The following is a 16,624-nucleotide window of genomic DNA, read 5'->3' on the forward strand; positions in this document are numbered from 1 at the left end:
TTGACCCATTGTCACCTACAAGAACCTTTATGGAAATGGAGAGATCCGATGAATATACTGCAACGATGAATTAGCCAATAACGTTAGCAAACACTGAATTTTAAATAATCTCCCACATTAAGTGCCCTTGAATATATATAACATGCATTTATATGAACTATCAAGCACCATTTCTCTAGGGCTGCTGTTTCTCCTTCTGGGGTTATATTGTAGCCAAAATTCCAAGAATGTCAAAAAAACATTGAATGTGGAAATCGGCACTGCTCAGCGTTCCTGGTACCCTCAGCACTGCCAGGCAGCCTGTAACGGGTGCAGGTGGAGGAGACGCTTCATCTTGTGCACATGGAATCGCAGTAATTGTTCATAATAAATGCAAAGACATTATGCTTTCGGATCAGTTTCATTCAAAAACAATTTGTTCTGTATAATCTAATAAAGTTGGCAAAATAATCGAAAAAAGAGTAGAAGCCCACTGGGTGTGATGATGAAGCTATGAAGAGGGATGCAGGCATTTTACTGGCTGGAGAGTTCAGCACAACCTACATGCAGACACACACAAACCCTTAACTTAAAAATGAAAGGAGTGAAGAACTGTTAGCAAAAATCCCAAAAAACCTTTCCAGTAAGTAACATAGAATGACAGATTCTTATGTTAATAGCATCATTGCTATATTGCTTCATAAAACTACTGAACGGCTTCCTGTTGATCTTCAAACGTGTGCCAAAGTGCACGTCAGAAGTTTTCTTCCAGGTTTTCTTTTTAACATTCTCTGCATGCTGCTGAGTGATGAGCTGGGAACTAGTAAGCTGTGACAGACAAGCACGCAGGCATAGATGGACACACATAGAAGAATTACCGACACCTATTTCTGAGACGGTACCTGCCGCCACGGTTTCTGTCACCGACCGTGCCTTGGTCACGCTGCCCATACCCGCTGTCGGTGCCCCGGTGCTGGCGGGCTGCAGGGGTCGCTGTGAGGAGAGGCTGGTCCAGCCGGTTCCAGCCAGTTCCAGGCGGCTTCACCGGCCCCACCACAGGGCACAGCTGAGGGCCTCAGCCAAGACGGTGGAGCCTCTGGGAAGTGGTACATAAAAAAAAAGGACCACAAGCCTCATGGCAGTGTGAGGGGTGAGGAAAAGAAGTGAGATAAGGAGCTCCGTGAACATCGTGGTCAGTGAGGACGGTGAGGAGGAGGAACTCCGGCACTGGAGCAGAGATTCCCCTGCAGCCCATGGAAGAGACCATGATGGAGGACATACCCACGCTGCAGCCGTGGAGGACCCCATTCCACGGCAGGTGGGTATTTCCTAAAGAAAGCTGCTGCTGTGGAGAGCCCGCGCTGGAGCAGGGGGAAAGTGGGAGGAGGAAGGAGCAGCAGAGAAGAGCTGTTATGGACAGACCATGACCCCCATCCACCACTATTTTATGAAAGTGACATTTTAAGAAATCTGTCTTTATGAAATTTGTTTACTTTCAAGTTAACTAGATGAGTGTTTTTTATTATATTTGATAAAATTGCTATTGTATTTGATAAAGAAATATACATTCATATATTCACACTGACCTTTCCAGAAACATTTTCTTTTTATCTGATGTACCCAGTAACAGACTTAAGTCTAATTTTTCATCTGTGAAACCTGGTAGACATCTCAGGTAAATAATTCTCACAAATATTTAATACCTGTAGTACTTGTCATTCATTATCGGTGTATATCTTATCATGTATGTATTACCATGCATGTTGTGTATATTTTTTCAATTAGTTGGCTTCTTTTCAGAAATATCTGATCACAGATCAAAGCATCATTTCTGACAGCTAAAAAGAAAGTTCTAAATTCTCAGCTGTTGACTAGCAGGAAATTGCCAGTGAAATCTAAGAGAATAGTCAGTTTTTAAACTTCTTAGCACTTTTCAGTGTTTCTTGACCATCTTTTAAGATGTAATTACACAGAAAACCACATATGTCTCAATTTGCCTACACTGCTATCCCAGAAGCTTCTGGTATGGACTGGATGCTACAGTGAATGACTTAGTCCTGCTAAAGTCCTGCTTTTCCTAACCCATAAGATGTATTTTCATAGCCCTCCCTGCGCTTCATGCTAGCACAGGTATCCAGCTACTTGCATTTCAAAAAGATACTTGGTATCTTTAACCTATACCAGCATCACAGAAATGACTGCTACCTAGATCTACTCACAGATGATTTGGTTGCATATGACATGACAGCTGCTGTTGATTCTATCTTAATATCATTAACGTATGAAAATACATTCAGCACAACCACAGCCTGCCACGCTGAACTTCATAAAGTAGTTCGAATCATTGTTTGCTGCAGGTCATTAAGAAACTAGTAAACAGACTATTTAACAAAGATGCTAATGTAAATTTTCCATGACAGCAGTCACTGGTATCCTGCTGACAAATGATAATGTCATTGCAACGTGTCCTTAGAGCTCAGTAATTACTTCTGTATTCATGAGTGTATTTGGCTGGAAGTTTACCTGATCAGAATGTAAAAACTCTCAGCAAAGTTTACACAGGCTGAGTGTGTCAGGTGCATATGCAACCTGTATGTTCAAAATACCTCTAAAGTAATAAACTTTCCACCTGGGGCATTATGCTGCCTTCTTCCTGCCCCTCAGGATTCTTCCTGAAATACTGCTTTATTGAACTATTTCTTTAGCTCCTTACCTTACAAGATAAGGAAAACATTGCAAGGAACAAAAAGTTAGATATTTCCAAAGAACTGCAATGAACTAGCTTTAAAAGTGTCCTGCCTAGCTGTGTGAAACAGGCTTTTGTTATTTCAAACACCACTAACAACATTTGAAATACAGTGTTATGATGGTGATTCTTTCAAGCTGCTTTTAAACCTTCTAAACTATTTGAAGGACATCTGAATTTTAGTAATTAAGACACAATATCTAATATTTCTAAATGTTTTATAAAGTGTCCATGACCCGGTTAAATTTACCCCCAAGCACATAACGAAGTAAATAACACTGTGTTTGAAGCATCAGTGATTACATGTGAGATGTCATATTAGAAGGGGATAGTCTTAGAAAACAATAACGGCAACTGTTATGCATGATGAGGCCCTGCTTTCCTGGACATGGCTGAACACCTGCCTGCCCATGGGAAGTGGTGAATTCCTCATTTTGCTTTGCTGGTGTGTGCAGCTTTTGCTTTACCTATTAAACTGTCTTTATCTCAACATACAAGTTTTCTCACTTTAACCTTTCTGATTCTCTCCCCATCCCACTGGAGGGGAGTCAGCGAGCAGCTGTGTGGGGCTTACTTGATGGCTGAGGTTTAACCACGCCGCTGAGTAAGAGGAAGAATAAATTTGTTGTATCTTGAGTACAGTAAGACTTTTAATATTTTTGCATATTAAATTCTCACAGGAAAATGAGGGAAATGTCATCTAGATGAAAAAAAAAAAAAAATCAACATAAAGACATTGTGTGACTGCTTGAAAAGCTCTTCTCAAAGAAGTTATCAGTTCCTTATGGGGATTTTCTTTCAGGCTGGTTCCCTCAGAGATTCCAGGCCCAACTGTGTTCAATATTTTCATTAAAAATATGCATTACAACATAAATGGATAAAATCTGTAGATGAAACCAGGATGTGTTAGGGTTATAGAAGTCTGGAGAACAACTTCAGAATTCAAAACTGTCATAATAAAGACATAAACCAGAAATTAAAAAAAAAAAAAAAAAAAAAAAAAAGTTCAGAGCACAGTAACTGGTAAGGAGAAATGAATACTTAAAATGCCAAATGAAGAAAAAGGACCTGCAAATGTAAGTGTATTAGAAATAACCAGTGAATCAACAGTGCAGTATTACTGCAAAGGAAGGGTGGGAAAATCTTGTGGTGTCATGAATTTTGCAGCTAAGATACAGGTGGGTATCATTTTCTTCTACTTGTTTCCAAGAAGAATGCAGCTGAAGCAGTGTGAGCAGTGTTCAGTGCCATACTCCACAACAGGTGTAGTCACTCTGGAAAGAATACAGCAAAAAACAGCAAGAAAAAGAAGGCTCAGAACACATTATCAATGAGGGAAGACTGCAGAAAAAGGGTTTCTTTTAGTCTAGGCAGATAAAGACTTAATAAATCTTAAAGGATATGGAATATTGTTAATAGGAACGAGAATGATCAATTGTTACCAGTTGTTCACAAGAAAGAAAGACAAAAAGAATGCAGTTTAACTTGCAGTAAAAACTATATAGGTCATATATTAAGGAAAAAAGTGAAAGAAAAAAAAAAGCTTGAACAGGACACCCTCAGAAAGTGTTTTAGCAGAAATTCTCAAAGAAGTACCAGACAAAAAATCTCTGTGGGAAGCTCTAGTGTATTTGATCCTTCCCCAGCACCAGGAGATTGGACTATGTAACCTTTGGAAATCTATTCCATGCCTGCATTTCTAATTTAATGACCACATGATGTACTTTAGCAAGGACCATTTATGGATTTTCTAATACAGTGCTCTAAGTGACATAAGGTTAGATATTTCACCCTTTTGCAAACTAGCATTTCCTTCCCAAAAGGTACCCTTGCTTCCCTTATGCTTACTTACAGATTACACTGGTATTCAGCACAGCAAAAAAATGGAGAAAGTTGCCATACTATGTGTTTTGGATATTTTTTATAAATATATCTACATGAATGATTAGGAAAAAGTCTGACCTGTTTTAAAAGATGCTCCACAAACAAACTTTCTATGAATAATCCCTAGCTACACAGAGTATGAATCACTGTGTATTAAATATTAAATAAACCAACCGCTTTATAATTAATTGCTTTTAAGGGATTTTAGTGCTAGATGAGATCATTACAGCACTGATTTGCTTCTTATCGTTTCACCTAGAAATGTAACAGATATACCCACCTTGATGTTTGTTAGGCTAGCACATCTTCATTATACATTTTTTAAAGCAGAAATAACTGGATAAAAACAGGCATGTCTTGACTATCAGAATACTTGTAGGAACATACACTTCTGATTAAATACCAGGTATGCTTACAGCACTTAATGGCATCAAAGACTGTTCTGATTTTCTAGGAAAACAGATTCTAGTTCTGCAGACACATAGTACATGGCTAGCTCAATAGCACCAATTAACCAGTTTGCAGCTTTTGTGGTGTGGGGGACGGGGGCTGGAAGCGAGCTAGAGCTGAGGAAAACATACAGATTTATTCGAGATAAATTTTAACCCTACTGTAGAGAGAATAATACAAGTTTGAATATAGAAAGGCCAAAACCTTGGGCTGAAAATGCATCTTCTAATACAGGCAATATTGTATAAGCTCTAACTAATGTAAAATTAAGTAGAAAATGGGGAAGGGGGGCAGGGGAGAGGGGGCCAGGAGAGAGGGAGAGAGAGTTAAGAAAAGCATTGGATGGATTGATCTTTTTTTTCCCCATAGCTGAGAAGCAGTTTCACGTAAGTAACTAATGCTTTGACGTTAAAGTATAGGTGGTAGGATGGCAGCATATTTACCTTTCAGACATGCAGATAGGAATCTGTTAGGAACTGGCAAAGGTAAGATGAGATCACAAGCTATAGGTGAAAAGTATCATTGTTATTGGCAATAAAACTCATTAAAACTAATTGTTACGAGCAATTTAGTGTATCAAACTGCAGTTACATTCTATAAGTATGATTTTGTAGAAACGGAATTGAAGGTTTCCTAGTTATTATGCTTGAAAGATTTTTTTATCAAATATGCTTCACTTCATGAGTTTAAAAGGCAAGGCAGAGGCTTCTTCTCAGCATTTTCACCATCAGTTTTCTCCCTTTACATCTGGAACTCAGACTTGCCCTTTTTGCTCATTCAGCATCACCGATACTGACGCTTCTGCAGCTGGAGCTGATGTGGTGATTCTCTGACAGTGGCATACACAAGCCACAGAGAAACCAGCTCACCCTTCCACATGGGTGCCAGTGCTAGGAAGGTGAACAAGAGAAAAAGTTAAAAACTACCAGCTTCAAACAAAAGTGAACTTTGGGGTTTTTTTTACAGGAAATGACAATTAGGTCAATACAGCAGGATGCTCTGGTTAGTGAACAGATGCCATTCTCTATACTGTTCTGACATCTCCCCCGCTCTGGTGCTTAGATTATGTCACACAGGTTGTGACAAAACATTCTAATGAGAACTGGTAAGAAAATGAAGAATATTTTCCATCAACTGTTGGCAAAAAAATGAAAGGGTTGTGTGGGAAAGCTTAACTTTTTTCATGGAAATATTGTGATGTTTTGACGTGTTTTAGTTTTTCCCCTCACCAGAACCCAAAGAAACCGCCTTTTTCGTATAGGGGAAAACAATTTTTATTCTTAATAATTCACATTCTAAATATCTTTCATTATCTAAGTTGAGTTTCTGTGTCCTAATGATTTTCTTCTGGTTTCTTCCCATCTTATTCCACACTGAATTCAGTTTCACCACAAAGTTTTCAACTGCGGGGGGAGGTGGTAGTGTTACTGTGGTTATTGTTTGCTTATAAGATGTAGAATCAACATCCTCCTCCCAGTTTAAAAAGGCAATTTTTAAAGTAGTGCAGGATTCAGAAAGCACATACGCATGCCTCCAGTCCATAGTAGAGGGACTTATGGGTGATTAGCCCTTCTTAACCTGTACCCTCCTTTTCAGGGAATGACCAGTTGGCCAGACTCAGCAGTGTGGGTGATTACCAGCCAGACATCTCAAATATACCCAGGGGAACCCTTCCTTTGCTACTTCAGAAAAGTACTCGAATTAGTAAGTATAAAAATGGGAATGAAGTACACTTATTTTAAACACTATTTCATGTAAACAAAGTTGGTCTAACTCTTACAGTACCTAGAAGACAAGCTTCAAATTCACTTCAAATTCAGGAATGGTTATAAGTGATGGGCAGAAGCCAGCATTAGCAAAAGTTGGTATTTTTTTCTCTGTATAAACAGGACCAGATGGGCTCAGGTGCAGTGCATTTTAGTTGGTGCATTTTCCCCACACACACCCCTCTAATTGATGAGGAAATTGCCCCATCCTTCAGAATTGTCTGGCATTTACTACTGCAATAAGCTGTGCTTAGGAAAGAAACATTGCTTCAAACTTATACTTTCACAGGTACATCCCATGATGCAGCCCCGGTTATAAATCTGGGTCAGAAGAAACCTATTACACCATTAAAAATGTAACGAAGATGAGATCGAATTTAAAGGGCATAGATTCCAATTTTGCTCTTGTATCAATTCTCAGAGACCTAAGCTGTCTGGGAAATACTGCAGAAGAATCCAACAATACTAATTGTTTGAACAATAAAATGGCAGATGAAATTCCATATCAAAAAAATGCAAAGCGGTACACATGGGAAAAATAACCTTAACTATATATACACAATGTGTGTATAGCTCTAAATAGCTCTCAATTAGATGTTACCATTCAGGAAAGAGATCTTGAGTCTTTGTGGATAGTTTCCTGAAAACACTGTCTGCATGCTCAGAAGGAAATGTCATTTCAGGAATGATTAGGAAAGGAAATGAGTAAAAGAGAAACCAGTTTTACACCTGAAAAAATGTGTCCTATCTTTCAGAAAGCCGTAAGAAGCAGCAGAGAGAATAGCGGCAAGGAGGACTGATACATAGTATAGACTATAGAATACAGAAGCACCGAGTAGATGGAGGTGAGTGAAAAGGTTACTGAAGGGTGTTATTATGAATGTACACAAAACTATGGGTGATATGGCATGGTAAGCAATTTTGACCTCTTTTTTTCTTAGAGGAGTGCCAGGGAATGGTCAATATAAAATAAGGTTTAAAATAAAACAAATAAACTACTTTCTTAGAATGGGATTATAAAGCTTATTTGCATAGGATGCTGTGGACACTGGAAGTAAATATATGGAAATAACAACTGTAGGCAACTCTTCAAAACAAAGATCTCTATGAAATCTTCAGTTTATAAACCTTAAGGCCCTGGCTGTCAGCGGTTGAGAACACTCAGCAAGGAAGAACATCTCCAAAGTCCCTTCAAGTTTAAATAAAGGACTGCTCAGCTTGTCATACTCTTCCCTAATAAACCTCTATCAGTTAATGTTAGACATAGGATACTGTTCTAAATGGATATTAAGTCTAACTTAATATGGCAGTTCTTAATTGTATCAGTGTTATGACATTTTTCTCAAACTGAAATAATCCTAACTGGTATCAGCATGATTTAAAGTATAATCAGGATTTTCTGCTCTCTGCAGGATGACCACAACAACCTCTCCTTTCATGGTCAAGGTCTCTTACCATATCACTTTAATTTCTTAAGGTTGTTAAGTTTGTAAAGAATGATCTTAGCATACAGCATGGTGGAAAGGAGTGGGACCAGTGGATGAACAAATTCAAAGACAAGTGCATTGTCTTACAGTTGTTTCAGTATCAATGTAATACTCTTAATGAGAAGTACTATTAAAAATAAATAATTGCCTGTTCTGTCTACCCCAAAATTTAGATGAATGAAAAATAAGTCAGTAAGAATGAAAATGCGAGAAAACACTATAAAGCGATTTCCTGAAAATGAGTTCTGCTATTGAAAGGACACTGTATCTTGCTCTGGTGCACTGCTAATCTGGCCAGTACCGCTGGTATCACTTCAAAAGGTGATGTGAAACCATGCCAAAGGGTGGAGTGTAAAAGATTCTACATAAATGGTTTGTATTTTATTTACTTTTTATTGCCCAGAAGTGCTAAGCACTTCACAAAAGACATAGCCTTGTCCCAGAGTTTACAGTCTAATGGATCTATCTGACAGATATGTGAGCTACAGCCTTTCATAAGGCAAGAAAGGACTAAGAAAGGACAGGGTGTTGAGTCAATTGTTTTTTTCCATCATGTATTTATTGCTGAAGCACTTTCAGTGACCACACAGTGAAAGCTGCAATGAGAACTGCACCTGAAGCAAGACTAAATGCTGAAACCAGTTTTGGGATGCAACTTTGTGCCCAGATGGTTGTGCCATGGGGAGCCTTTGTGGCGCAGACATTGGACTACTCTGAAGGAGCTCATTTAGTAGCACTGGCACACAAGCCAGGGTCAGGGTGTTGTCTCATGCTGTCACTGCCCTGGTGCACCTGCAAACTCTGTACTCAATTGTCTTCAGCTATCCTTGGTAATTAGCAAGCACAGCTTCACTTTCCCCCTTTCTCAGTCAAGTCCTCTTCTCCCTTGCAGTGTTACATGTCTCCAGACACATAATGACATGCCTTTTTAATAGATTTTGTAGCTGGGATTTGCATCTTGGATGCAAGAACATATAAATATGAATCAAAGTTGCTACTTCAGCACGAGGATATTTATCGCTACAAATGCATCACAAACTATGTCCACAGTGCACAGTGTCTGTCTCCTTCATCTCCGGCTTTTCCTCTGGGATTCCTGTAAGGTGAACGCCCCTGGTATCTTCCCTGCAGTTTCTTTCCTCCTCGCTAACACACAGTCTTCATTTCTTCTCTAGCACAGATCTTCTCATATTCCTCCTGTTCCTGCAGGCTCTTTTCATAAATGCATTTAGTCCAAGCACAAGACTATCTGATCAAGAAAATAGCCAAAGGTTTCCAATCCTTGCCAGAGGGGAAAAAACATTATATTAATGCATCTTCTGCAGTAGGATTCATTCAGGTGCTGCAGCAGATAGTCAGCCTCTCAGCTGCTGCTCTAAAGTCTTCTGTAGCAGTGGCCTCCAGGCAAGACCAACAGCAGCTGTTACATGCCCTAAGGCAAAGCAGGCATTCGGCACCAACAACCAGCAGTCTCTCTCCAGACCCCCTCTAGTCTATCCCCACCATACACCTTATATATTCAATAAAACATTTTTCAGTATTTTCTTAATTTCTACAATAATTCTTTGCGGAACTTGGAGATCTGTCCCTCCTTCACATCATCACCTACCACAACCTTCACAGTCTGCCTGAGAGGAACTGGGCTGGGGGGAGGGCAGAGACCCCAGTTCAGAAGTGCATTCATGCAGCACCTCTCCAGCAGCCACCAGGAAAACACAAAACTTCTCCCGCCAGTCTCCTCTTGCTTGGCAGTGTACAGCTGTATGGGGTTTATGTGGCAAGGACAGGGGGGGCACTGCAAGGGTGGCATCTGTCTGTGAGGACACCAGCAGCTGCCACCGTGTGGGACAGAGCATTTCATCTGGCTCCAAAACAGACCCATTGCTGCCCAAAGCTGAGCCCATCAAGTGATGCTGGTGGTGCCTCCGTGATAACCCCTTTAAGAAAGGGTAAATAACGCTCACATAAGCTGCGTGAGAGAGGATTGAGAAAAACAGGAAAGAAACAGCCCTGCAGACACCCAGGTCAGTGGAGAAGGAGGGGAAGGGTGCTCCAAGTACTGCAGCAGAGATTCCCCTGCAGCCCATGCAGAAGACCATGGTGGAGCAGATACTAACACCGCAGCCTGTGAACAACTGCACACTGCAGCAGGTGGAGATGCCTGAAGGAAGCTGCAGCCTGTGTGGAGTGCCCGTGCTGGAGCAGGCTTCTGGCAGGAGCTGTGTCCTGCGGAGAAGAGGCCACGCAGGAGCAGATTTTGTCAGGAACTGCAGCCCATGGAAAGCCTACGCTGAAGTAGTCTGTTCCTGAAAGTACCCCATGGTAAGGACCCACGCTGGAGCAGGGGAAAAGCATAAGGAGAAAGGAGCAGCAGAGACGACCAGAACTCCCATTCCTCATCCTCCTGCACTGCAGGAGGGGAGGAGGGAGAAGAGTCGTGAAAGAAGGTGTGAAGTTTAGCCTGGTAAGAGGGGTGTGTGTGTGTGTTGTTGATAGTTTTGGTTTTGTTTCTCACCATCCTACTCTATCCTTAATTATCAATAAATCAAATTAATTTTCCCTAAGTTGAGCCTGTTTTTCCTGTGATAGTAATTGGTGAGGGATCTCCCCATCTTTATCATGACCCATGAGCTTTTTCATCTTATTTTCTCCCATTGTCCTGTTGGGAGTGAGAGAACAGCTCGGTGGGCACCCAGCAGTCAGACGAGGTTAACCCACCAGAACAGCACTGAAACTAAAATCTTTACTTACCTTTCTTCCCTTCCAAATTTAATATTGATTACATCCCTGTTACTTTTCCTGTTCTGGTTTTTCTGTAAGATATAATTTGCCATCAATTACCCCATCATCTGCCATTCACTTCTCAAAACTTAGCAAAGTGGGATTTTTCCCCTTTGACACTGCAACTCTTTTCTTTTACTCTTGTGCCTTTTAAACAATTGATATTGTGGCCTCTTCCCACTTCTTGCCTCCGCTTTCCATAGCTACAGAAATGATCCTGAGATGTCTGAGCAGGGGAGTATCAAGTAGAGGATGGGATTATTTCTGGGAAGAGCACCGAGTGATACCATTACAGGGAATACCGGGTACATCTCTGATAGTCAACCTCAGAAATCAAAGCAAGACAAATGCAGGTTTTAACAAATTAGAGAGGTAAGAACTGGAGAAACTCACCCAGGAAAGTGATGGATTTCCTGTCTCTTGAAGTCTTTAAATCAAGATTGGATGTTTCACTGAACTGCATGTTCAAACTCCGAAGAAATTACAGACTTGATGTAGGAACTGCTGGGTGAGACTCTTGGTCAGATCAGATTAGACCACTGCATGACATGGTTTCTTGTGGACTCTCAAATTAAATTTAAATTAACATGCTACCATTATATTTGAAAAAGATCAAAGCTTATTCCTCAGCTCAGTCAGTAGGCAGAAACTTGCTGTGCCACTATAATGGACATATGTCTAAAATCCTAATCTTATACATATATTTGGCACAAATTCACATGAGTATGTGTCATCAAATTAACTAAACATTTTACCCGTTTCCAAGTTCACTTACTCCTAGTGGTGAAGAACCAGCCAGCCATTGTGGAATGGAAATATTCTTCCATTGTCATTACTTTTTACTTGGATTTACGAAGTCAAAAACTTAAATGCTAAAGGATGGAAGAAAGGAGGAACCAAATTGTGGGGAGAATTTAGGGAGATAAGGAGGCAAGGCAAGGAAGAAGAAAAGAAAGACAAACAAAAGCAAAAGCAGAGGTCACAAAAAGGCATGGGTAAAATAATGGGAAGCACAAGCCTGCAGATTCAGAGGAATGATGGGAATACGTGGAGGGAAAGTAAAGGGAAGCAGAAGACTTACTGAAAAATACAGGAATGAGTATTCTGAAATGCAGGTGAAGTCCGTTCGCCATTGATCTGCCAAGAAATCTCTCAAGGAGTAATTTATTTACAGGAACTCCAGAGTCTCCCAAACACACACAGTTTTGCACACCATTGCACATGCCCATGCAGATTAATTTTTATTTTTATATCTATCTATCTGCTTTCAGTGTGCTTTGCTTACTCTTCCAGGTTATGTGGTTGATGCCAAGAAGCTCACAATCATGTTTCAGAAATCACTGTCACCCTCTGCAGCAAGTAAAGGGGGTGTTTTTCACCCCAAAACAGGAGAGGCTGGGGACACGGGATGCAGTAATAAACTAAGAAAGTAAACCCGAGTGAAAGCAGGCAAAACTGTGGCCTTGGAGCAAATGTGTGTGTTTGAACACAGAGCCACAAAGTTCACCTTAAAATTCAATATTCTTTCATGCTACCAATTAACATTTTAGAATTAAGTTATTGGAGCTCCAATCATTCCCTGTGACTGACAGAATTCTCTCTGCAAAGCCACACGAAAAACTAGAAGCTCCCTTCTCTGACATACAGCTACTGTTGGATGATTTCATTACCTACCATTTATTATATATATATTTTAATTATTAACTGCAATATCCCCAGACTTCTGGCAGCTGCTCTGGGGATCTTCCAAGGCTTGGAAATAAAAATCCGAAGGTACCAAAAAGGGTCTAGGCACAAAAATAATCCATTTTTTTTTCCACCTAAAAAAAAAAAAAAAAAAAAGGGAAAAAAGAAAAAAAAAAAAAAACAGAGAAAAGGCATCGGCATAGGAGCAGCGAAGTTTTCACTCGCTCTCTCTCCTTTTGGCATGAGTGCCCACCAGCGCTGAGCGCTGGCTTCCCTGCTCGCGTCCCTCTGCTCCATCCTCTGCCGCAAACCCCGGCAGCGCGGAGGGGGTCCCGCTCCTCCCGTGCCGAGCGGAGCGGAGCGCGCGGGGCGCGGAGCCCCCAGCCCTGACCGTCAGTCGGAGCGCCCCCCGGGGGCGGGGGGTGCCAGGCCCGCCCAGCCGCGTCCCCCAGCTCCGCAGCAGCTCAGCACACGCACATACGCCCTGCCACCTTCATTAATAATAATTGGTACTTAATAGCGCGAGCGATGGGCTGCAGCGGCCGCGCCTCCCGCGCAGAGCCCGGGGCACTGACCTCGCCTGGCCCCTCTCGCCCTAAGCCCGCCGCACAAACTTCCGCGCCGCTGCGCGCCCGCGGATGTGCGAGCGGCAGAAAAAAAAAAAAAAAAAAAAAAACAACAAAAAACCAACAAAAAGAACCAAAACACCCACCCCAAACCAAAACCCAAGCAAAACCACCGGCCCTTTCACCGTGGCCGCGACCGCCGGCGCTGCAGTGCGCGGCGGGTGCGCGGGCGGGTCCGCGGGGCGGCGCGGAGCCGGACGCGCGCGCCGGCCCCCCGCCCGCGGCGGTGCAGGTGGCGGGGGGGCGCACGGCGCATGTCCGCCCGCGCCGCGCCGCGCCGCCACTAGACGCTCCCCCCCGCCGCCAAACTCACCACCATCTTCTGCATGTGCAACATTTGCAGCCGGACAGAAACCGCTCCCCGGCGATGGAGACTGCGGGAAAAATCCGGCGCGGCGGGATGGCTTGCTGAAACGGCAGCGGCGACCGCGAGAGAGGCAGAGAGCGAGCGGGAGAGAATAGCAAACAGATACTAAAACCAAACAAAAAAAGAAAAGAAAAAAAAAAAAAGAAAAGAAAAAGAAAGGAGGAAATATCTCTTTTTCTCCTCCTTCCTTTTTTTTTTTTTTTTTTTTTTTTTTAATTCTTGCTTTTTGTTTGTAGCCACCTCGTCCTCAATGCCTCTCTGAGCAGCATCTAGCGAGCGAGCGGGAGAAGGCGAGACAGAGAGGCAAAAGAGAAGATGAGGATAATTTGCAGACAGCTTGTCTTGTTGTTTTCTGGCTTTTGGGGACTAGCAATGGGAGCTTTTCCTAGCAGTGTGCAAATAGGTAAGCGCTGCATTGGGCTGTGTGCGTGTGTCCAGGGGTTCAAAGTGAGTTTGAAAGGAGGCTTCTGAAGGCGTTTGCAGATTTCTCCACCAACACCATCCCATCTCCCTGCCTTCACGAAAAATCCGCGTGTATTTGTGTATGTGTGCCGGTGTGTGTGTGTGTGTGTATATGTGTGTGTATATGTGTGTGTGCGTGCATTCGCGTGCGGCAGGGAGGGTGCTTGTCTTTTGCAGAACTCGTTCCAGCTCCAGGGAGCGCAGGGTCGGTAGGGGAGGAAGAGGCTCGGGTCTGATGCCCCTTGGCTGCCTCAGCCCCCTCCGACATCCCCAGCTTCTCTCTGGCTCCCAGAGGGATGGCGAGTTATGTGCACTCGAGGTTGCGGTAACTGGCAGGGGTGGGGGTAAAAGGCAACACTGCTCTTTTCCTTCTCGTAGTTGGAAAGTTTAGGATTTTGTAGGTCTGTCCCTGTAGTCCAGTGCCCCATCCTCACCCCTTTCCGGTAGCCTCCTGCTTCCCTCCCTTCGGACGTGTTTCGGATGGGACGCAGCTATCTGAATGCTTTCCAGCTCAGCTCCATCACTGCATCATTTCTCGTGGACTTGTAAAGATGCTGCTAATAAAGCTGAGCTGCTCCCTGCCTGCACATGGCTGCAGAGGAGCAAAGTTCATTATATTCCCGTTCAGTGCAGATTATCCTACACTGACTTGGTATTTTCTTTTTTTTTTTTTTTTTAATCCAGAAAGCATCGTTCCCTTTAATCAGCCCGCCACTTAACGTAAGAGGCTGTTGAGTAGCTGATTTACCAGTGTGTTCGGTATCAGGGAGATGGAGGCTAAACACTTTAAAAGGTCACTGTAATCATGACAAATCTGGGTATTTATGTATGAAGGCTGGAAACTGAGAAGTCAGAAAAGAAGCATGAATGCATCAGGGGGAGGTTAAAATCGATTGAGGACAGTGATTTAAAGGCAGCGGTTGTGATTATGAATATGAATAGTTCCTTATCCATTAAAGTCTCAGGACTTGCCATACTGTGAGTGTTGGGAGACAGTTGCTGTTACAAGATAGTAAGTAGCTTGCAAATAATTCACCCTGCTTCCTTTGTTTTTTTTGCTTTTTTTTTTTCTGCTTTTTTGTAGGTGGTCTCTTCATCAGGAACACAGATCAGGAATATACTGCTTTTCGATTAGCAATTTTTCTTCATAACACCAGCCCCAATGCATCCGAAGCACCTTTTAATTTGGTTCCTCATGTAGACAACATTGAAACAGCTAACAGCTTCGCTGTAACAAATGCCTGTAAGTAAACATGCCATTGATCTGACCACCTTACACGTAAATTGCACTGGAAATAACTGGAAACCACATCATTACCTTGCATTGCAAACACATCAGTAAGTCTGTCTTCAGTATAGACAGTTTGCAGAAATGCAAAAGGGGCAGCAATCCTTGTTAGTTTCTAACTGGAGCAAAATCCCTTCTCCTGCCTTCTGCTGACTAACCTGATGTGACATTTACTTTAGTGTTATTACTGTAGTTTCTTGCTTCCTGGTTTCTATGGAGATGAATTTTGTTGTAAAGAAAAATTATGAATGTCTCGCTCAGTTCATAAACCCCACAGTTACTCTTGTTTGCTTTTGCGTGTGGCGTGTCTTGCATGTATTTGAAAATGTATGATAATATTTGTGCTTACAAATGCTTTTCTAATGGCTGGAAAGGAGACAGGGAAGCAGTGGTGTGCAGGATAATATATCTGAGTTGGTTGACGCTGCAGTTGATCTGGTGATGTCACTTGAGGCAGCCCTGCTCTTATATTCTAGGTTGTAAATGTCTCTTATCATCTCGTAATGCATACATCCTGTGGATATGTCTCTATGCATCCATATATTGGTGCCAAATCAAGTTAGTATCTGATCTACTTGATTTCACAGACCACCTCAACTGGAACAAATATTCTCTTCCCACTATATATTTTATACACACACACACCTGCAAACACACACCGTGAGAGGAAAGCAGAAAAATAAATGCCCTTACCAAATGAGATAACATTTACTTTTTTAAAAAAAAACCACACAAACCAAAGTATAATTAGCCGAACTTCCTATGTTTAAATCACCTCAGGTCTTTAGCAGTGGTTAGAACACATGTTGGATATTGCTTAATCTCTGAGAGTAGCAAAGCATTATTTCTATTTATCTTCATGTATGTCTGGCTTATGAAAAGGAATTCATGTTATTATGTAAGACAGTGGGAGCTAGTGTGGCAAAGCTGAAGACTGTGGTAGTATTACTACTTTGGTGGTCATGTTTCAGGACTCTATAGGCCTCTCCTCTGTGGCTTTTAAGTTTTCAAATCCCTCCTTTTCATTCAAGAGTGAATTGCCTGTGGAAGCAGACACCCTAAGCCACATCGCTGAGCAAGTTTAAAATAGAAACATACTGAA

General features: G+C 42.1%; 1 protein-coding gene across 5 annotated transcripts in view; it reads left to right on the forward strand.

Annotated features, from left to right (window-relative positions):
* GRIA4 (glutamate ionotropic receptor AMPA type subunit 4) overlaps window positions 1-16,624 on the forward strand; it is a 275,697-nt gene that overhangs the window by 21,849 nt on the left and 237,224 nt on the right. For all 5 annotated transcript variants that reach the window (XR_013926315.1, XM_080377063.1, XM_080377062.1 and 2 more), the window contains exons 1-2: window positions 1-14,175; window positions 15,319-15,477. The exon at window positions 1-14,175 is cut by the window's left edge and continues 21,849 nt beyond it. Coding sequence is in view for 4 of the 5 variants with exons in the window: in XM_080377063.1 (XP_080233189.1) it covers window positions 14,088-14,175; window positions 15,319-15,477 (247 nt within the window). In the remaining variant the exon portion in view is untranslated. The remainder of the gene's footprint in view (window positions 14,176-15,318; window positions 15,478-16,624) is intronic.

The sequence above is a fragment of the Falco punctatus genome (genome assembly GCF_963210335.1).
Source record: "Falco punctatus genome assembly, chromosome: 2".
Lineage (NCBI taxonomy): Eukaryota > Metazoa > Chordata > Aves > Falconiformes > Falconidae > Falco > Falco punctatus.